This window comes from Culex pipiens, chromosome 3 (genome assembly GCF_016801865.2).
Source record: "Culex pipiens pallens isolate TS chromosome 3, TS_CPP_V2, whole genome shotgun sequence".
Lineage (NCBI taxonomy): Eukaryota > Metazoa > Arthropoda > Insecta > Diptera > Culicidae > Culex > Culex pipiens.
The window spans coordinates 166,722,023-166,744,867 of NC_068939.1; the positions used below are offsets into that span (position 1 = coordinate 166,722,023).

The following is a 22,845-nucleotide window of genomic DNA, read 5'->3' on the forward strand; positions in this document are numbered from 1 at the left end:
TAAAAATTTCCCGTTTTCATTACACCAAGACAACCTTCCGTCCCCATCATCGAATCTGCAATCATCATCTTCAGCTGAGAGTGCGGTTCAAGCCGTGCTCTGGTAGTAGTGAGAGAGGGTGGTCAAAATTTTGTAAACACTGCCGCCGCCGCCGTCCCACAGCAGCAGCACAACACACATTCATCGTTCGGACGTCGTCGTCGTGAGCCACCGTTCGCGTGAGGTGCCGCCGCGGATGTTGTCAATAGTATTCGAAACTCGGAACGGCCCGGTCAGACGTCTCGAAAAATCTACCTGGGAAGTCGAGTGCAAAGCGGAAATTTGCGCAGCTGGCGGAGAAGGAGGACTTTTGAGGTGGTGCGAAATTGGTTCATTTTAGTCCTGCGATATCCTGGAACGAGATTCTACGACGCAATTTCCAGCCCCAGGAGTGCAAACGAGATAAGAAAGGAAGAAAACATTATTTTTATCCAACACTGTGCCTGTGTGCGTGCGTCGTGAGCAAGAAAACATTTCGCATTTCGCGAGTCTCGGCGAAAATAACACCCGAGACATCGGACCACTTTTGTGCTGCACACCCGCCGAGTGACGGTCGCGCGCTATTTTCGTCGTGAGGAGCCGCCGGAAGCATCGTCCGTAATACCATGCCACCATCCCGTCTGGACGGACTCTACCGGTCCCTGCTACTGACCAAATTCTTCTGCAAGGGCTGGGGAAAACCGGAGAACCTCGAAAGGTACGTTGACGCCGTCGTGACATAATTCGCGCACAAAGGAACGAAAATCTGGACCATGTGGAAGCAACAAATTGGCACAGGTTTATCAGCCTCTTATCACTTGGCAGCACCACCCTGTGGTGAGAAGTGGCCACCACGACGACGGTGATAGTGAAATTTTGTGTGCAAATCCAGTGATAAGAGAAGATTTTGCCTGGCAGGCTGGCAGTGTGCCATGGAACAAAGATTTCTGCCAACTTGCCGCTTAGTCATAAGCAAGTGGGCCTTTGTTGTTTCAATAGTAGTTGTCGGTCGCCATGGAAACGGACATTGAACTGCGGTTTGGTTCTAAATTTAAACCTTGAACCGCCGGATGTTTGAGCAAACCTAGGGAGGTTGCATAACAAGTGCAAGGAATGCAATCTATTTCTTTGATGTCAATTCAAAACGAACGTAAAACGGTATATTCGCATTATTTATTTTGAGCGCCCATATCGGCGGTAAACAACTTTTAATTCCGTGGAAGCTTCTCGAATCGTGACGAGCGACGAGAAAAATATCTCACCACACTTCTAAGCAGGCGGACGAGCCTCCTCTCCGCTGCGCGTTGTTTACAAGTGGATACCTACTCTGGTAGTTGTTGTTGTTGTCGAAATGAAACCATTCACTTTGTTGCTTGCACATTGGTCCAAGGACGTCTTGAAGAAAAAATAGTAAACACAACGCAATTTTTTATGTTATCCATGGCAGGGTGGATAAATAGCAAGGGGGTGTAACGAGTAGAAATAGACAAGAAAAATATCGGGTTTTAGAAGAAATTCTCTGACAATCAACAAACAAAGGGGGTTTCAGGCAAGTGCAAAGTTAATCAAAGTGAGCTAGCAGTACAAGTAGCAGTAGGTACTTCAGAACTAAGATTAATATTAAATTAATACAAGTTTTATTGATCGTTTCGTGGTACATAGAGAGTCTTGGGTGGACTACTTTGATGACTGCTCTAAATGATGAACCAAGAACATAAATAAATAGTTGATCACTTAAAAGCTTGCAAGCAAAATGAGCGCTTCCCTAACGCCGACGTAAACTTTGAGTACCTAGAATGCATAAAAATGGCCGCCGAAAGAGCACTTCGCCAACACCGACGTGAACTTCTAGTACCTATTCTGCCTTTCTGACGGTTCTGACTTAGTATTATTTTAAATTTTAGTTTGATAAACATAGCTCTGAAGGAGCGCAAAAACCCAATTCTCTGATCTCCAATTTTTGTTGTTGGCTGGTTTGAAAGGTCTTTTGATAATTCATCAAGGTCTGAAGGTGACACGGGCCATCATTTTAAATGGCGAAAAAATATGTATGTATGTATGTATGTATGATCCCCATACCCGCAGGCAACTTGGTCCTGGAACACATGTGAGCGCTAGGTGAACAATTCGATCATCTTTTACTCCGTAATCTGTACACCCACGTGCATAAGTTTTTTTGCACGAATTTTAATGCTACAAATACCGGCGCATAAAATAAAATGGTTTCCCTCTTCCCTCCCCAAGCGCCGGAAATTTGTAGCGGGTGTAGGGACACTTTGCATAGACGCCCTTGCTCCCATCACGTCACTGAGGGTATGGAGCGACGAGAAATTAATAAGCATGCCCCCTCAGTCGAACCTTCATTAGAGAAGCAGGCAATCCACAACTCACAGCGAACGACCAAGGGAACACCCTACCGCGTATATAATAAGGTTGGCGTGGTTGTCTTCAATGAATTGTCTATATGTGTGTGTAAATGAACGTGTTTTTGTATTAAAATGGAAAGGTCTCACCAAAAAACAGTGTCTTCACATAGATTTCAGATCTGAGACGGGCTTCAAAATGTTCAACTTGAAGTCATGGTAAATTCAAATCTTCATTCTTGAGTTGCTTTACTTCTCCGTCCGTGATTCCTGATACTTTTTTCGCGATCCATCCGAGATATTTCGCTGGGCCTTCACAGATGATTTAGATTTGATAGCTATCGGCACCCGGTACACATCCGGCGTAAAACTGCCCGTAACGTGAATGAAGGCATTCACGCAGTTGATGGTCTTCTTCTTGAACCCACGCGACTAGAGCGTCCAATTTCCCGGGGTTACAAAATTCCCGGGAAACGGGAAATTTTTAACAAATTTCCCGGGAAATCCCGGGAATTCCCGGGAATTTTGAAATTTTTCAAAAATTGATCTTATCCAGTTTCTGATTGATATTTTGCAACAAAATTGTACGAACAGCAACTTTAATGTACAACTTTATTAAAAAAAAATCTAATTTTATATGCTGTCTTTCAACTCCTACCAAATCAAAAAAAAATCAATTGATTTTTTTTTGTTGAGAAGTATTATTTTTTAAATAAAATATTGAATCAGTGAGTAAAATCCATGCTTCTCAACCATAAAAATGCATTAAATTTGTCTCTGTTACCATTTCAAGGGAATATGTTTAAGAATAACGTTGACACATAAAGCAAAAAAATAATATCATGCAGAAATTATGTTTTTCATGGCAAATAACTTGTTCTAGATCGTAATTTTATCAACAAAACTCATTTTAACGATTTTTGGGCAAAATTTTGCCTTTTTATCAATTTCACCTAAAATTTATATGTATATTGTTAAAAAGCTTATAAACTTAGTTAAGCAAATTTACACATTGATTTTTTTTTCTTCTTAAAAACTTATCATCAACCTTAGTGATTGTGTAAAATTTGAACACTTTAAATCTGATTTTAACAACAAATACTTTGTACAAAGTCACCCCAAAATGCTAAATATAATTTTCAACGCTACTATTTTTCGAATACTATTGAAAAACATTATTTTCCAACAATAGTGCATGGGCCTTGTGTGGCCTACCCCAGTACATGTTTTACAAAATAAAAATCTTGAGACAAACCTTACCAGCTGGAAAAAAATATAAAAACAGAATGAAATTCTATCAATGTTACTCCGTTTTACAATAAATATAATCTGAAACACACCTGAAATGAACCTGATTTTTTCTTTTTAGTTCAATATGCACAGTAGATTAAAATCAATAAATTAAGTTAGGTTCTCTCATCATTTTTTTTGATAAATTTTCAAAAAAATTGTACCAAAAACTAAGGAAAATGTATACTTCCGCTTGAATTTTGGGAATTCCCGGGAAATTTACAAATTTCCCGGGAAACGGGAAATATTATTTTTCGGGAAATCCCGGGAATTCCCGGGATTTTTTTTCCCGGGACGGGAAATTGGACACTCTACACGCGACACAATGACCGGAGGTTTGAACACTTCCCTTTCCAGCACAGATAAACCATTTTCCTTCATTGTCACCTGACGCGCAGCGAGATTATGACCAAACACAAACCGTACGAACTAATTCGTCCATTTTAAATGGCGAAAAAATATGGTGGAAAACCGGCCCTACTTTCACAGGGATACACTGCCCCTGATCGCATAAATGTCCCATATGCATTTTCATCGATTTCGAGTTATAGATGCAGTTTGGTTCAAAATCGTGTGCTCTTTCAGAAAAGCCTATAACATCCAGTACTTTGTTCTAGAAATTAGGAGGAAATCCAGTTTTTTCGCGAAAACTTAACACGTAGCCTTATGTATGGGACAAACTTCAAATGCGTTTATCTCAGCTTGCTGTTTTTGCACATGGGACATTTATGCGAACATGGGCAGTACAGCTATTGGCCCGAAAAAGCCATATTTTTTTAAATTTTTGCCTGTTTTTGAGAAGTGTGTTTTCACCATACAAAACCAAGAGAACTTTGAGCAGTACCAAGTACAGATTGTCAAGGGAGACAGATTGGTCGATGCAAAATAAATCGGCACTGGCAACGAATGTTTTGCGCTTGCAACACTGCCAGTTTTGCTAGGCGTAAAGGGCGGTTGGTGTCCAGCGCGTTTGGATCTGTCAAACATTGGCCAATCTGTTTGCCTTGACAATCTGTAGTACCAAGCTGAAAAGGGAAAGAAACGGAAAGTGGCTTTTAACGATTCTTCGCGCGATGCTTGTTTGCATTGTTTTGATGAAACAATTTAATAATTTTGATTTGCTAACATGATTGAAACTGAAAATTACAAAAGTTTAAATAATTGTACATTCGATATGATCTTATTGAAAATCTCAAAACGCAGAATGCAGAAATGCCTGATTTTTTTCTGGCTGAATTAACTTCTGGCAAAAAAAAATCAAGCATTCAATTAAGAAATCCAAAATTTAAAATCCTAAAATTTAGCAACTCAAAACAACATGTATATTAAAAAATTAAATAATTCATAAATTTCAAGTTAAGTTTTCCGAGTTCATAAACTCAAAAAAAATAAAATTCAAGAGACTTTAGATTCAGTCATTCGAAAATTAAAAAAATCTGAATTTCTTTAACTCATAATTAAAAAAAAACATTTATCAACTCAAAAAACAAAATCTGAAGTTTAAAAATTAAAATCCATATTAAAAAAAAATATAATTCAAGAATTCGAAATTTAAAAATTAAAAGGTGTAAAATGTTTAAACTGTAAGCTTTTTTTATCAAAAATTAAAAAATCGGAAATTTTAAAATTACAAAGTTGACAAATTTTGGATTGTGTCACGTTCCCCAGAAAACCATTCCCCCGAATACCATTCCCCAGAAATCAATTCCCCAGAATGAACCGTTCCCCAGAAAACCATTCCCCAGAATGTATTATTCCCCAGAAAACCATTCCCCAGAATGTACCGTTCCCCAGAAATATTTATCGTGGTGATTATAATTATTTCCAAAATTTAAAAAAAAATCCAAAATTTTCAAAATTTCTGAATGTTTTTAAAATTTTCCAAATTTCCAAAATTTCCAAAATATCCAAAATTTCCAAAATTTCCAAAATTTCCAAATTTTCCAAAATTTTCAAATTCTCTAAAATTTTTAAAATTTCTAAAATTTACAAAATTTTCAAAATCACCTAAATTTCCAAAATTTCCAAAATTTAAAAAAAAAATCCAAAATTTTCAAAATTTCTGAATGTTTTTAAAATTTTCCAAATTTCCAAAATTTTCAAAATTTCCAAAAGTTTTAAGATTTCCAAAATTTCCAAAATTTCCAAAAAATAAAAAAAAAATCAAAATTTCCATAATTTCAAATTTACAAAAAACTATAATTCATAATCTTTGATTTTTTTTAAATTTTAAAATTTCTTTTCTCTTTAATTTGGATTTTTGAATTCCAAACTTTTTGATTTTTTTTTTAGAATTTTGAAAATGTTTTTAATTTGACTTTTTGACTTACCATTGACAAATTATGATCATAATATTTAGATCGAAAAATCTCGAACGTGATGCGAGAAATAAAGATTGAAATATTACGCTCGAGTGCAATAATCACCACGTTACCTTGTGTCAGCAGTTATTACAAGGCTAGAAAGTTTTCCCTTCTTTAAAGAAAGGAAAACTTTACTGACTGATACAAGTTGAATTTTTCCTTTAAAAGGGAGGAGGAGAGTTTTCCCTTCTTTAAGGAAGGGAAAAATTTATAGCCTTGTTATTATAACTTCTGACACGGGTTAAATTTTCCCTTCTTTAAGTAAGGGAAAAAAACTTGACCACTTACACAACTTTTTAAATTTGTTATCACTAGTCAAGAGAGTTTTTCCTTATGGAAACAAGAAAGAATACAAGGAAAAAAAACTTTAAAGCGAAAATTCAACTTCTGTTAGCAGATATCACAAGTCAAGACAGTTTTCAACTTGTGTCAGGAGACCTTAAAAGAAGGAAAAATTAGTCAGTTATTGTAAGTCAAGAGAGTTTTTTTCTTCCAAAAATGATAAATTAAATCAAGGGGTAGGACAGTGAGTGAGTTTGAGAAATTTTGAATAATTTTGAGTCAAATTGAGCCACTCGAGTTACTCAGAATTTCCAAATCTTCACGAACGACGTAACGGATTTTGACACTGACATTTGACAGCAATGACGATCGACGTTGACAAATGCAAAAAAAAAATCGGCGGAAAAAGTACTAAACAAATTAAATAAGTAAAAGAGACAAATAAGCCGAAAAGTTCTGGTTCTGATGCCCAATATATTTTTCTACCTTGACCCGGAGAAGGATAAGGCTGCTTTGCTGGAGGCCACCAAGGAAACATCGACACCGACTAGCCGATTCCGGCCATTCAGGCGGTTGGAAGCCGATCTGTCTGCGGCTATTGCTGCTGTGCCGGCCGTCACCGGTGCCACCACCACGCAGAAGATCTCGGCCAATGACTGAAACGATGCGAAACCCAGACCATCGGATTGTGTTGCGAAGCAACCGGTGGATTTTGAGGAGGCGCGCAAAGGACGGTGTTGAACGGTCGGCTGGTCTTCTATGCGATGGTCATCAATAGAAGCTCTTTCTCTCTTCATAATCCGTTTGCTTCGACGGATGCTAAGGCAGGCTTTTTCGGGAGGAGGGTTCCGGTTGCCACATTAGGAGAATCATTGAATCGAAGGAGGAAACGAGGAGATTAGTATTGATGAGAAGGAATATGAAAGTTGTATTTATTTACTTTATTGAAAAAAATCGGGTCCTGTGCCAAACATTTCGGATTTCGCGTCAGTAGAAAAACTCAAAATTAAACAAAGTTTTGATGAGTATCAGCGTCATTAGCGGTGACTGGTAGCACAAAAACGAATCGAGTTTGTATCAGAGTCCAGCGCCATTGACGTCAACGTGGCCAAAATCTCCGCGGCCGCTGGCTCCAAAATTTAAAATATTTGGTATGAACCACACAATTTGTCAGCTGGGACCGTTCCAACGGCAGCGACAGTGGTATTTATAAAGAGTTGGTTAGAAAAGAGTCAACCGATGGAACCGTTTTGTTCGTGCAGCGGTCTCGCAGCCTGAGATTGTCGCAGCGGACCAGCGCTGGGGTCACTTGGAACTGGCTAGAGGTCAACACTTGGCCGAAACGGTTACGCTTAACGACCATAAAGGGGTCTCAACTTGATCACCACATCGACAGCAGTATATCCTCCAGGCCTTAATAGTAAATGGCCTTCCGGTAAACCTCCTGGAAAGGTTCCTTTTGCTCCGAAATCGGCACTAAATTTGAGAAATTGGGCAGCACCGTAACTAGAAAAATTTTCTAACCTGCACTGAAAGAAACCGACATAGCAATGTCACATGTTTCCCACATGAATCTACCCCATCCTACTTTGCATATGAATGTCATGTGCAAAACACTTGAAAATTTTCAATCTTGCGCCGTATTAATTTCAAGTACAAATCACGTTAGTTTCTTGTGACTTCGCACTTGATTTTGAAGTGCTGTTCACTTTAAATTTGAATGAATTGCTAATGTAATCCTTATGTTTTTCTTATGAAAACCATGAGAGCATATTTTAGAAATGTGATATTTATTTATGCAGCTTAAAACAAACTTAAAAAAATGCTTAAAAATAGCTTTATTAATTTGTTTTTAAATCACTTTAATTGCGGTCATGGTCTAAAAACTGCGTTCGCGAATCAAAAGTACTTTTAAGACACATCCCGGCCACCAACCCGACGGATTAAACGACGATTATATAGATCTCCGGCTTGAGGGAATGTCCTCTTGGTGAAGAGGCCGATGATAGATCCTTTGTTCCGATGTTCCAATTCTCTGCTCAGTAATCATCTTCTTGATGAACATTATTCATCAGAATCTGTAAATATAGAAAATATTCATCATTGAATAAAAAATAAATCACGGTCATTAGTTAGGACTTACCTCAAATATAATCTACAAAACGATAAGTCTTCTTTGCATAATCCTGCGCCTTAAACTTTATCAATTGCAGGAGCAAAAATTACCAGCTAATTCTCTTCTGCACTAGGCACCATCTTGATTTATAGGCAAAAGTTCAACGCTTGACATTCAAAACCAACACATTTCAATCTAACGTGGTTTCCACTTCAAAATCATGGGAAAAGTCAAATGGGGCAAATCGAAGGGAAATTCATTTCAATCCAAAGTGAACACCATGCGATAACATAATGAAATGTTTTTCGCTAGCGATCAGCTGATTTCAAATGATTTTCTCATCCATTGAACATGAAAATCATATGTGAGTCATAGGAAAAGCATGTGAATTTATCGTGTTGTTTTTTGAAGACGCTCAAGTGAAAAAACACATGAATTTGCTATGTTGGTTTCTTTCAGTGTGATTGTCACGCTCATCTGTCAATCTATACGTATTCAAATATTCCGTAACCTGACTGAAAATCGTTCAAGAGGAAAATTCTTGACTTTTTTTTGATAAGGTCCTATAAACAAAAGTAAACATTGAGTGTATCCCTTTCACACCTTATGTCAAAGTCCATCGGAGTAAGCGGGATACACTCAATGTTTACATTTGTTTATAGGACCTTATCAAAAAAAAAGTCAATTATTGAGTAACTTTGAGTAACATTGAGTCATTGTGAGAAATTGAGTCACTCAGTTACTCTCTGTCCTACCCCTTGAATTAAATTTTGTCACCTTAAATCAAATTTAGAAAATTTAAATCATCATGCAAAATGAGCAATATGCCAAAGATCCAATATGTCAAATGGAATTATACCAATGACACCCATAATCATATTTTAAATTTCTTTTTTTTTATTTTTTATTTTTTTAAATTTGTTTTTAGAACATAAAAAAAATAGAATTTAAAAATTAGGCTTAAATTGCTGATAACGAAACGAAATAAGTGCACATTGCGTAAAGTTCCTTGAAAGCGTTCCTTTCGAGCTCTGTAATTTACTTTAAAAATGTGCAGTGGTAATGTCACAAGCATTACCAAAATGACGAAGAACGAACGAATAATTTAAAGAGCGGCAGGTGGTGGCAGTCAACCACCATCACTCTTTCATCGTTTTTGTTTATTTTTTTATTTTATTTTTTATTATTATTTATTTTTTTTGCAGCTTAGGAAGTGTCCTCTTCCCCGGCTCGAGCAAAACTAAGCAAGGAATAGATGCGAACTATTATTTCCGTAGTAACAGTTCAATAGGGCGAATCTGCGTTTGTAAACAAGCCCTTTTGCTCAAGTTAAGTTAAAGGGGGATGGACTGCTTGTTTACAAAAGCAGATTCGCCCTATTGAACTGTTACTACGGATTTATACATAAATTATCGTGTAGGCAGCAGCTCCCAAAAAGGCGGAGCATAGCTTTCCTATAGACAATGAGAATGGCAGGAAATTCTTAGCTTTCCGTGAGCGGAGAAACGTCGATTCACGTAAAATTTGGTTTACTAGCGAGAAGCCTAGGACGTTTTCCGTCAAAAAATTCATATCAGCCCAGGATTGGACATGAAAATTTAAATTAGAACCATTCATATTTTTTTCTTAAAATGAGCATTTGTAGAGTTATGGAAAACGCCTGAAATATTACAAAAATAAAATAATATTAAAAAAAAAACAAATTCGAGATTCGATTATTTGGACAAACATTTATAGAAATCATTCAATAATCGTATCCATTAAATCTTTCTTATATGTGCTGTATTTCTAGACATTTTTTAAAAAAAAGAAAGGTCCTATAAGTTATTGTGTTTCATATGTTTATAGGACCTTTAAAAAAAATAAAAAAATGGGATTTGACGAATTAAGAGTTCATGCAATGTTTTGTATAATTCCCCCAGAATGCATGAACAGGCCAAAACTCCGGATCCGGATCCTATCTGTGGTCGAGTTTCTGGGTGGAAATGTGGTAACTTCTTAGGTTCGAGCTTGGTTTTCCACAACTGGTTTATTTTGGTCCACGCTCTGCAGTATTGAAACAGGTTAATTTTTACTAGCGTGTGTGTGTGTGTTTATTCACTTTATTTTTTGTTTATGTGTGTACATTAAAGCAAGCAAAACAATGTAATTGGGCCGAAGTCGAAGTGTAAACAAAGAGTCTATCCTGCTCACGTCAGTTGATGTTTACATTGGAAAGAGCAGGATAGACTCTTTGTTTACACTTCGACTTCGGCCCAATTACATTGTTTTGCTAGAAATAATCTAAAAAAAAAGTTTATTTTTCAATAGTGTCGACATTACATTGTACTGTAATAAAAGTACTGTGTTCCGTCCCGTCCTATTGTCCATGTCAGCTGCAACTACAATTTGTTCGAATCTAACCCAACCTTTTTTCTCCCGACAGACTCTTCGAGTTCCGCAAGATCATCTCGAACCGCACGGCCTGCTCGAAGCTGGTTCCGCGTGATTACCCGGTCGAAATCACGAAGGAAGAGCTCACCTCCGACTGTCGCATCCTGGAGGGCCGCTTCAAGACGCCGCTGGAGATTTACCTGCCCGGGCTGGTGCCGGACGCCGTCAAGGATGCCCACTTCCAGATCCTGCTGCCGACCGAGTGGCGGGACGAGCGGTACAAGCCGGTGTGCATCCACCTGGCGGGCACCGGGGATCACGTGAGTTTGACCAGTTTGGGGTGGTGAGGTGTGGAGTTTGATTTGTTTTTTTTTTTTCGTTGTAGTACTATTGGAAGCGACGCAACTTGATTGCGAAGCCGCTGCTGAAGGAAGCCAACCTGGGGGCGATTATTCTGGAGAATCCGTTTTACGGGATGCGAAAGCCAAAGGATCAAAAGTAAGTTCTTGAAATAGAAATTTTAAAGGACTTAAACTTCCAAGGTTCTTAAGAAACCTCAAAAATCAATCCCTTCGTTGAAAGATTGTGATAATATTCTATTAACTAATGGGAAGAAAGCTCAAAAACTTGCTCAGCAGTTTGAGAGTGCTCATTAGCACCTGGTGAGGATGGCATTTTTTACATTTTAATTAAAAATTACCAGAAGCAACTTCAAGTATGTAAAAAAAAATTAAACTAATGTTTTGATTTTGCATATTTCCCCAAATTAATGAAAATTCAATTTTCGCTGATGAGCAGTTTGGATTTCGCCTTGGGCATTCAACTACTCATCGCTGCTCTTCTACACATAGAAAAGCATTTGACAGTGGTTGGCATAAAGGTTTGATTGCGAAATTAAAAACCCGATTTAATCCCACCTGGGGTCAGATAGAGCCTTTCTTACTAAAGAATATAACAATGGTAGAACATCTTTTTTATAACATCGACTTTGTTTATTTATAACGTCAGCACAAAAGAAAGTGTTATCATGAAAGCAAAGTATTATAAATGATATGTTTTCCAAAAGAAATTAAAAACGAAATTTTCACCAATAGAATATTTGTAATCGTACATATTCTTAATCAAACAAGCGTTTATGACAAACGCGAGCATAGCAAGCTTCCCATGCGCCAGTGACAACGCACACCGCGGTTTTGGTTTTCTAGCTTCGGTACGAGCCCATTTGTGTGTTGGTATTTTGGTTCATCGTATCATCGTACCGAACAAAGCAGGCGCAAAGAAAAACCGAGGTACAAGGGAACCGCGTGGGCCGCACGGTGCAGGGATGCTAGCCATTCAGCTTCAACGAAAGTGACAGAGTCAGAGATAGCTATTTTTACAACCGCACCACTACACACTCAATCGCGAGTACCGTAGGTAGAAAGCCATTGGCGTCGCCAGCATTGATAACTTTGATACCGTAATCTGGGGTGAATCGGGACTACAGTCTGAATAAGGACAGCAGTTTTTAGAGCACTTAAAGCTTTTAAATTTGGAAATGGATGTACACATTTTGTTGGCCTGAGTCTGTTCTAACCGAAACCAACCAGAAAAAACAAAATAATGTGCTCCAACATGGTTAAAACTGCTGTCCCAATTCGCCCCATGTGTCCCGATTGACCCCAGTTTACGGTAACGATATACACTCAAACCCCGATGGTTTGACACTAACTGTTGTCAAACGAACGGGGTCACTTTTTAGTTTGACACCCCTTTTACACGGAGTTCACACACACTACCAAACGTTTGTTTTGATAATGTGCGTGAGCGCTGTGTAAAAAGTGACAGTTCGTCACTTTTTAGTTTGACTTTGACCAACCAACGGGGTACAAACTAAAAAAGTGTCAAACGAAAAAGTGACCAACCACCGGGGGTTGAGTGTAAACGATGAAAAGCTTAGAAAGCTCCTATAGAGTTATTTACGTGCGCATGTACACGAAAAACAGTAAGGTTTAATTTTGTCCGGCCAGCAAAATCAAATGGTGCGCTAGTGTGCGTGAGCGAAACGTCATAAAGCTCTATTGGAATCCAATGAACCCTGTTAAATAAACATACGAAATCACGAAAAAATGAAGTCTACTTTTAGGCGATTTAAGGAGCACACGGGAAACAAATTGATTGTATTGATTCACAAATTTTTTTGCATAAACATTGGACAGTTATGCAAAAACGGACAGGGCAAAAGAAACCGAAAAGCTACGATATCTTATATGTTGTAGGAAACATCGGTAGACAAGCTACTACAAAACGAGTATAAGTCGAGCCACAAAATATATGCGCCAGCATTCTCGCGCCAGTATTCGAAGCTCAACTTGACTACTTGACGACTTGGCGACGAAGCGTCGAAAATCGATGCAGTGTGATTTTTTGGCGATTTTTCCGATGAAAATTCATGCTTAATCGTAACATTTACGAAGATGAAAATGACGTCCAGCCATAAAGTAAAACCTATACCTTTCTTTAGTAAGAAAGGCAAAAAGTAAATCGTTCTAAAAATTGATCGGGATTGCCGATAGATGTCAAATTTGTTTCAGATGCTCACTCATAGTCTGTACTATGAATGTAGAAAGAAATTTCAGATAAAATCAGAAATGAAAAATGTTGACGAAGGTCACCAGGTGGGCTTTTACCTTTTTTTTTGGGTTTTTTTTTTCCTATGGTAGGTTAATCAAACGGCTCTAACCAAATTATGAATCTGGATGAAAATTTGGGAGGTTGTAGAGCTCGAAAAATGCAATTTTTGAGATAAATAAAAGATATGAAAATGATTTTTTTTACCATATTGTCATTTGAAAACTGTGTATTTTATTGTTCTAAATTCGGTCTCAAAATGACCCTTGTTCAGCACACCAGCTTTCACATGCACTTGAAACAATCAAAATAAAAAATAGGGGAGCCAAGGACTTTTACTTTATTTTATTATTTTTTTTAATTTTTTTTTTAGGCAGCCGAGGACTTCGCGACACAAAATTTTGCAAACATTTTACCACACACGGACATCACTCGAACTCCACGGAATTTATTTTCTCAAAATTCGAGGGTTGGAGATAGACGAGTTCTGTCAAGGTGAATCGATAGAGCGTCGAAAATCGATGCAGTGTGATTTTTTGACGATTTTTCCGATGAAAGTTCATGCTGAATCGTAATATTTACGAAGATGAAAATGGCGTCCAGCCATAAAGTAAAACCTATACCTTTCTTTAGTAAGAAAGGCAGGGTGGTTACGGACGGCGCGGATCGCGCGGATGGTGCGTTTCGCGCGGATGGCGCGGATTTGGCGCGGATTTGCTGACTAATTTTGCTCAGGCGCGGATTTCGCGCGGATGGCAATTTTGATAAATAAATAGATAAATAGATAGAATTACTTTCAAGTTATTTAGAAAAATATGATAAAGAATTACGAGAATTTGTTTGTTTTTTATTGAGTGCAATTTCAATTTCTTATTAATAGATTTTTTTCTGAAAATGTTGTTTGTATTTTCCTAATACGAACCTATGTAGAGATTATGTTTTAAATGTATGATTGAGAATTTCTTAAATAAAACCATTTCTTAATATATCCGGCTCTGAATGTGTAATTTCTTTTGAGTTTTAAGTAATGTATTTTTAACCTTATTTATTTTTAATTTTATAGTGGATATATTCAATTTACCTTTGAATTTTAGATGGGATTTAGCCGTAGAAATATTTATCTAAATTTAAACATTCTTGGCGAACAATAAAAAGATCAGAACATTCAAAAATTAATGCTCCACCATTCAAAATTCAAATTTCAAAAATTCGAAACTTTTTTTTATATATTTTAATAGTTTTTTAAACAAAATTTTTAAAATTCAGATTAAAAATTTTTCGAATTTCTAAAATCGTAATTTCTTAATTCAGGATTTTAAAAACCAGAAATTCAAAGCTCCAAAAAAAATCAAAAATTCAAAATTTAAAGAAAAATTCAAAATTAAAAAATTCTTAAATTCTTAAATTCTTAAATCTTAAATTCTTAAATTCTTAAATTCTTAAATTCTTAAATTCTTAAATTCTTAAATTCTTAAATTCTTAAATTCTTAAATTCTTAAATTCTTAAATTCTTAAATTCTTAAATTCTTAAATTCTTAAATTCTTAAATTCTTAAATTCTTAAATTCTTAAATTCTTAAATTCTTAAATTCTTAAATTCTTAAATTCTTAAATTCTTAAATTCTTAAATTCTTAAATTCTTAAATTCTTAAATTCTTAAATTCTTAAATTCTTAAATTCTTAAATTCTTAAATTCTTAAATTCTTAAATTCTTAAATTCTTAAATTCTTAAATTCTTAAATTCTTAAATTCTTAGATTCTTAAATTCTTAAATTCTTAAATTCTTAAATTCTTAAATTCTTAAATTCTTAAATTCTTAAATTCTTAAATTCTTAAATTCTTAAATTCTTAAATTCTTAAATTCTTAAATTCTTAAATTCTTAAATTCTTAAATTCTTAAATTCTTAAATTCTTAAATTCTTAAATTCTTAAATTCTTAAATTCTTAAATTCTTAAATTCTTAAATTCTTAAATTCTTAAATTCTTAAATTCTTAAATTCTTAAATTCTTAAATTCTTAAATTCTTAAATTCTTAAATTCTTAAATTCTTAAATTCTTAAATTCTTAAATTCTTAAATTCTTAAATTCTTAAATTCTTAAATTCTTAAGGGTGCACAGCAACGAAGGAAGTTGTTGTCTTCTTATACCAAAATAGTCAAACTTACGGACCCAATCCTGCAATATTGGGAATGTAAAATTAATCAAACTTTGTTGTAAATTACTTTGTGGACCGTACTTTAGGGGATGAATAAAAAAATATTTCGATAGTACCCGTAGTTTTGAAGATACTAAAATGTCTGTTACAAAAATCTGGGTGCAAAAGCTCTGGTTGATGTGCACCGTTAAATTCTTAAATTCTTAAATTCTTAAATTCTTAAATTCTTAAATTCTTAAATTCTTAAATTCTTAAATTCTTAAATTCTTAAATTCTTAAATTCTTAAATTCTTAAATTCTTAAATTCTTAAATTCTTAAATTCTTAAATTCTTAAATTCTTAAATTCTTAAATTCTTAAATTCTTAAATTCTTAAATTCTTAAATTCTTAAATTCTTAAATTCTTAAATTCTTAAATTCTTAAATTCTTAAATTCTTAAATTCTTAAATTCTTAAATTCTTAAATTCTTAAATTCTTAAATTCTTAAATTCTTAAATTCTTAAATTCTTAAATTCTTAAATTCTTAAATTCTTAAATTCTTAAATTCTTAAATTCTTAAATTCTTAAATTCTTAAATTCTTAAATTCTTAAATTCTTAAATTCTTAAATTCTTAAATTCTTAAATTCTTAAATTCTTAAATTCTTAAATTCTTAAATTCTTAAATTCTTAAATTCTTAAATTCTTAAATTCTTAAATTCTTAAATTCTTAAATTCTTAAATTCTTAAATTCTTAAATTCTTAAATTCTTAAATTCTTAAATTCTTAAATTCTTAAATTCTTAAATTCTTAAATTCTTAAATTCTTAAATTCTTAAATTCTTAAATTCTTAAATTCTTAAATTCTTAAATTCTTAAATTCTTAAATTCTTAAATTCTTAAATTCTTAAATTCTTAAATTCTTAAATTCTTAAATTCTTAAATTCTTAAATTCTTAAATTCCTAAATTCTTAAATTCTTAAATTCTTAAATTCTTAAATTCTTAAATTCTTAAATTCTTAAATTCTTAAATTCTTAAATTCTTAAATTCTTAAATTCTTAAATTCTTAAATTCTTAAATTCTTAAATTCTTAAATTCTTAAATTCTTAAATTCTTAAATTCTTAAATTCTTAAATTCTTAAATTCTTAAATTCTTAAATTCTTAAATTCTTAAATTCTTAAATTCTTAAATTCTTAAATTCTTAAATTCTTCAATTCTTCAATTCTTCAATTATTTATTTTTTTTAAATTTTTTAATTCTTAAATTCTTAAATTCTTAAATTCTTCAATTTTTTAAATTTTTTAATTCTTAAATTTTTAGAAGAAAATATTTTAAATGTTGGAAATGCAATTTGTTTCGGAATGAAATTTTAGTGAGGAATTTGGAATACAATCTGTATTAAAATTCATAGATTTTGAATTTTTAGAATTTCGAAATCTAAAATTTAATCATATTAAAATTTTAGATTTGGATTTTTTTAAGCTTATATTTTTGAAGTTAAATTTCATTTATTAGATTTTTAAATTTTGTTTATATTGGTTTATTATTTTCTAGTTTGTTTATATTGGTCAAAATTATTGTAGTGTCCCTCTGATTTGCAAAAAGAATTCTTTTTTGGTGACACTTTTCTTGACGTCTTTTTTTGCTTTCATTTCTTCAAACATAAAACGAGTTTCATTTTCTTATCAAATACGTTCTGTATTAGTTTTTTTTTGGAAATAACATTAACGCGATTTTATTATATGGCGCGAATTGAGGTTTTGGTCGGCGCGGATTTGGCGCGGATTTTTTTTTCGACTTTCCCGTAACAACCCTGGGAAGGCAAAAAAGGTAAAAATAAAAAAATAATTTTTCGACATTAAATTGCCTGGAAGAACCCAAAAACATAAATATTGGTCAATTATCTATAGTGCATCATTTAAAAAGTGAGCAGCTATATTTTTTGACAAAACCTTAAAATGGGGTAAGTAAATTGCAAAATTTTGGGCGCCTGAAATGCGAACGGAGCGCTGCGCTCGCAGAATAAAAATACGATTAAAAAAGATAGGAGGAACATTGGAGGAACATACTCCTTAGATTTATTGGTCCTTTATGTGAAATCGTCTCAGCTTTCGAATGGATTTGTCAGTTTTTCGAAAAGCGGGGTGCCGGTCTTCAAAAATTACTTTTAAAAGTACATTGGTGTTTTGTGGCTACAAAATGTATTCCAAAACACCCCTAAACATCAAGGATTCGTTGAAGTTTTGCAAAGTTATTAGCAATTTTGTAGACGCGCCTAAGCCAAAAAATTACCTATTAAAAAAATGTTTTAGCTTCGTGGCGCTGAGGTGAGGACAAATTTAACCAACCAAACATGGTTTCTTTCATAACTTGGTGGGGGCTTTTGGAAAAGTACATTGCTTTTGATTTTTGAGCACCTTTTGTAAATAGTGGTGCACTTTCAGCGAGATTTACTCATAGAATAAAAAAAGGACTGAAACTAATTAGTCGATATTTTTTCCAGAGCTTCTAGTCTTCACAACGTGTCGGACATCTTCGTGATGGGAGGTTGCCTGGTGCTGGAGTCGCTGGTCCTGCTGAATTGGTGCGAACGCAACGGATACGGTCCGCTGGGAATAACCGGCCTGTCGATGGGTGGCCACATGGCGTCGCTAGCCGCCACGAACTGGCCCAAACCGTTGGTGCTGGTACCGTGTCTGAGTTGGTCCACGGCGTCGGCCGTGTTCACCGAAGGAGTTATGAGTCACAGCATCAACTGGGACGTCCTCCAGACGCAATACTTCTCCGATGGCAACTACCGTGAGCGTCTGTCGAAGATGGTGACCGTCGTGGACGATGCATTCCTCGCCGGTCAACACTTTATCAAAAACTTTAATCAATCCGTACAAGAACTGAAGAAAGATCTCAACCAAGTGGACGATTTGGTGAACGGCGGTGCCCGCCCGGACGTGAACCTGACCGTGATTCGCGAGACCACTCCCGAGCACGAGCAGAAGCGTATCCACATCAACCACACGAACGTGCTGAACCTGTCCGAGCCGCTGCTCAAGAAGCTGCTGTCGAACGTCAAGTGCGAACTGACCCAGGAGGAAATCGACGAGCTGAACCTCAAAATCCAGCTGGCGCTCAAAAACTACAAAGCGGAAAACAAGACTGACAGCGACAAGCTCATTTTGGAGGTCAAAGCCGAAGAACCGGCCCCCGAAACCGGCCCATCCAAGTCGCTCGGAACCAAAATCATGGAGTACATCAGCTGGCGCAACAGCAACGATCCCTCGACTCCAACTCCTCCTCCCCCAGCAGAGAAGCGCGAGCGCATCGACCCGTCCAAGACGCGCTGGTGGGAACGCGAAGCGCTCCAGTTTATGCGCGGCATGATGGACGAGTGCACGCACCTCAAGAACTTCTCTGTCCCGTACGACACCTCGCTCATCATCGCCGTTTGCGCCAAAGACGACGCGTACATTCCCCGCGAGGGCTGCAGCAGCCTCGAGGACATTTGGCCGGGCGCCGAGATCCGCTACCTGGACGCGGGCCACGTCAGCGCGTACGTCCTGCACCAGAAGCTGTTCCGCTCCTGCATCGTCGAAGCGTTCGAACGCGCCCGCAAAAAGTGGATCCCCGAGCACGAACGCATCCAGGAGGTGCAGGACGGCGAGCGACCCAAATAGGTCAACAGAAACCTATCCTCATTCCCTCATCATCAGTAGGGGCTGTGACGGAACCATTTTTTAAATCGATAATCTGATGTGACCGACGCGAAGCGTCGTCGAGACGTGTTTGAAGCAAAAGAGAAAGAAGAGAAATGTTTAATGTGCGCACGTGAGTGTTTCCGAGAGGAAGAATAAGGAAAGGAAGAGTAACGTTGCGATTTACTTCCACTTCCGGAAGTACGCTCGTCAACGGGACAAAATTCGAAAAGTCAGTATTTTTTAAGGGTTGAATCTGATTGATTGGTTTTTGATTTTTCTTGAATACACCACTTGCTGCATGCCGCATAAATTTAGTTAGAAACTATTACACCTCTGTACAAACAAATGTTCAATATAAATATATGTTTTAAACTTGTTATTATAAACAGCAATAAATACGCTTTCAGGTATCGCTTTGGTTACCTTATTTAAGAAATGTGTTTTTTTATGTTGATGACAAAGTTCGAACATTTAAAAATGTATTATTAAAAAAATCTAAATTTCAAAACTTCCTTAAATGTTTAAATTCTTAAATTCTTAAATTCTTAAATTCTTGAATGCCACAATTCTTGAAGTGATAGAGATTTTGAAATTATGAGAAGAAAACATTTAAAATATCGGAAATGAATTTTCTTTCGGAGTGAAATTTTAGCGAGAAATTTGGAATACAAACTGTATTGAGGTTTTGCAGCGCGACTGTGTTTCAAATGTAGGTGGCGCCAAAATGAGGTTACTTGCCAAAAATCGTATTCCTTTCTGCTAGATTGAAGAACAAAATCGCTTATTTCTCATGATTCCCTGCATCAATCTAAATGAAACTAGTTGCAAAAGACGAGAAAATTTTTTTGCTTTAAAATAATGAACATCAACTTTTGGGCGCGCAAAAATTTGTGACCTTTTTCTTTAAAAAACATGTTTTGGAACACGAAAAAAATAGTTTCCCTGTATATATCAAGGAAATAAACAGTTATATAGTTGATAACAGATGTGTTAACGTATATTCAACAATTTTTAATGATTTTTGACAGACTTTCTTGCCAAATAGTCCAAATTACTATCTTTTTCTAAATTTACAGTTTTCTCATAGAAAAATCAAACAAATATTGGAAAGTTATACATCAAATTGTTGGAAATAATTTTTCTCATCCGAATCCGACATAAGTTTTATAAAAATGTTGATTATGAAGGAAAAAACACATTTTTTTCAAAAAATCATAGGTTTACGCTATTTGTTCATAGGTGACGACACGTGTCTTTTAGCTTTGCTGCAAATTCTCTATTGAGGTTTTGCAGCGCGACTGCGTTTCAAATGTAGGTGGCGCCAAAATGAGGTTACTTGCCAAAAATCGTATTCATTTCTGATGGATTGAAGAGCAAATCGATTATTTCTCATGATCCCCTGCACCAATTTTAATGAAACTGGTTGCAAAAGACGAGAAAAAAATTTTGCTTTAAAATAATGAATATCAATTTTTGGGCGCGCAAAAATTTGTTAACTTTTTCTTTGAAAAACATGTTTTGTAACACGAAAAAATGAGTTTCCCCGTATATATCAATGAAATAAACAGTTATATAGTTGATAACAAATGTGTTAACGTATATTCAACAATTTTTATTAATTTCGGACAAACTTTTTTGCCAAATAGTCCAAATTACTATCTTTTTCTAAATTTACAGTTTTCTCATAGAAAAATAAAACAAATATTGGAAAATTGTACACCAAATTGTTGGAAATCATTTTTCTCATCCGAATCCGGCATAAGTTTTATAAAAATGTTGATTGTGAAGCTAAAAACACATTTTTTCAAAAAATCATAGGTTTACGCTATTTGTTCATAGGTGGCGACATGTGTCTTTTAGCTTTGCTGCAAATTCTCTATAAAAATTCTTAGATTTTGAATTTTTAGACTTTCAAAATTTAAAATTTAATCAGATTAATAGATTATAATATATTAATATAATATATAATATTAATTAATATTAATCATATAGAATCAAATTCGCAAAATTTAGATATTCTTTCCTGCCGATATAATTTACTTTAAAAACGAGTATGTTTATGGCACCGTGTTGTGTGCAAAACAAACAGTTGCCCAGTCATTAATAGGCAATCAAACGTCAAAAGTACCACCCACTAGAGGGCGCTGAAACTTGGGGTGATGTTTTCATTATAACCTACAGCGAGTAAATTGGTTTGAAATTTGAAATTGTTTTATTTCATCATAAAATCGACATTTATAGCAAATTATACCATTTTCAGGTAAGAAATAAATAGCTTAATTGATATAAACGAAAATATTTTTGTGATGGCCGATTTAACCTGTTCATTATCTGATTCAAAATAAGGGAATGTTTTAATCAACCAAAACCTATCTTATCAATTGAGAATGTAGATTATTCAAGTGGACAAATATTTTTTAAAGTCACTTCTACCATAAAAGCAAAGATCTGCTTGAAAAATGGTAATTGGAATGATTTTCAAAATTTGCAATCTAACCTCATTCTCGCGTTTTCAATCCGGATCTCAGAATTTTCAATGAAAAAGGCAACTTAGCAAAAAAATCAAAAAGACAGTCGATAGAACTTTTTATTTCTTACCTCCTGTTATTTTTTTTTTAATTCCAAAAGATGAATTTTCTTTTAAAAAACCTTATAATAGTTTTCACTCCCCTTTGCACTTATCGCACAAAAACGTTAACGTAACCTTGCACCTAAGTTCTCCTACTCGAATGTAGGTGGCGAATCGAGTTTTTAGCTAAAAACTAAAACTAAACTAAAAAAATAAAACTCGATTCGCCACCTACATTCGAGTAGGAGAACTTTGGTGCAAGGTTACGTTTACGTTTTTGCGCGATAAGTGCAAAGGCGAGTGAAAACTATTTAAAAGTTTTTTAAAAGAAAATTGATCTTTTGGAATAAAATAAAGTTAACAGGAGGTAAGAAATAAAAACTTCTATCGATTGACTTTTTGATTTTTTTGCTAAGTTGCCTTTTTCATTGAAAATTCTGAGATCCGGATTGAAAACGCGAGAATGAGGTTAGATTGCAAATTTTGAAAATCATTCCAATTACCATTTTTCAAGCAGAGCTTTGCTTTTATGGTAGAAGTGACTTTAAAAAATATTTGTTCACTTGAATAATCTACATTCTTAATTGATTAGTTAGGTTTTGGTTGATTAAAACATTCCATTATTTTGAATCACATAATGAACAGGTTAAATCGGCAGTCACAAAAATATTTTCGTTTATATCAATTAAGCTATTTATTTCTTACCTGAAAATGGTATAATTTACTATAAATGTCGATTTTATGATGAAATAAAACAATTTCAAATTTCAAACCAACTTACTCGCTGTAGGTTATAATGAAAACATCACCCCAAGTTTCAGCGCCCTCTAGTGGGGGGTAATTTTGACGTTTGATTGCCTATCTCGAATTTTGAAACGAAGTTCAATTCGAATCGTATACGAATTCCGTTTCCAAATCAGAATTTAACTGACTGGGAATTTCCAAAACATTGTCATTTTTGACATTTCAACACGATTTTACCGCTCTTACCGAATGACAAGCATCGCAGCAAACAAGCAAAAAAAAGAAAAAGGCAT

The 22,845-nt window shown here is 34.9% G+C and overlaps 1 protein-coding gene across 1 annotated transcript; it reads left to right on the forward strand.

Moving 5' to 3' along the window:
• The first annotated feature begins 212 nt into the window (after positions 1-212).
• On the forward strand, positions 213-19,649 carry LOC120419198 (protein ABHD18). Its single transcript, XM_039581871.2, has 4 exons — positions 213-736; positions 10,858-11,125; positions 11,191-11,303; positions 18,051-19,649. The coding sequence occupies exons 1-4, from the start codon at positions 645-647 to the stop codon at positions 19,216-19,218; spliced, it is 1,641 nt and encodes a 546-aa protein (XP_039437805.1). The 5' UTR covers positions 213-644; the 3' UTR covers positions 19,219-19,649.
• Positions 19,650-22,845: the final 3,196 nt, after the last annotated feature.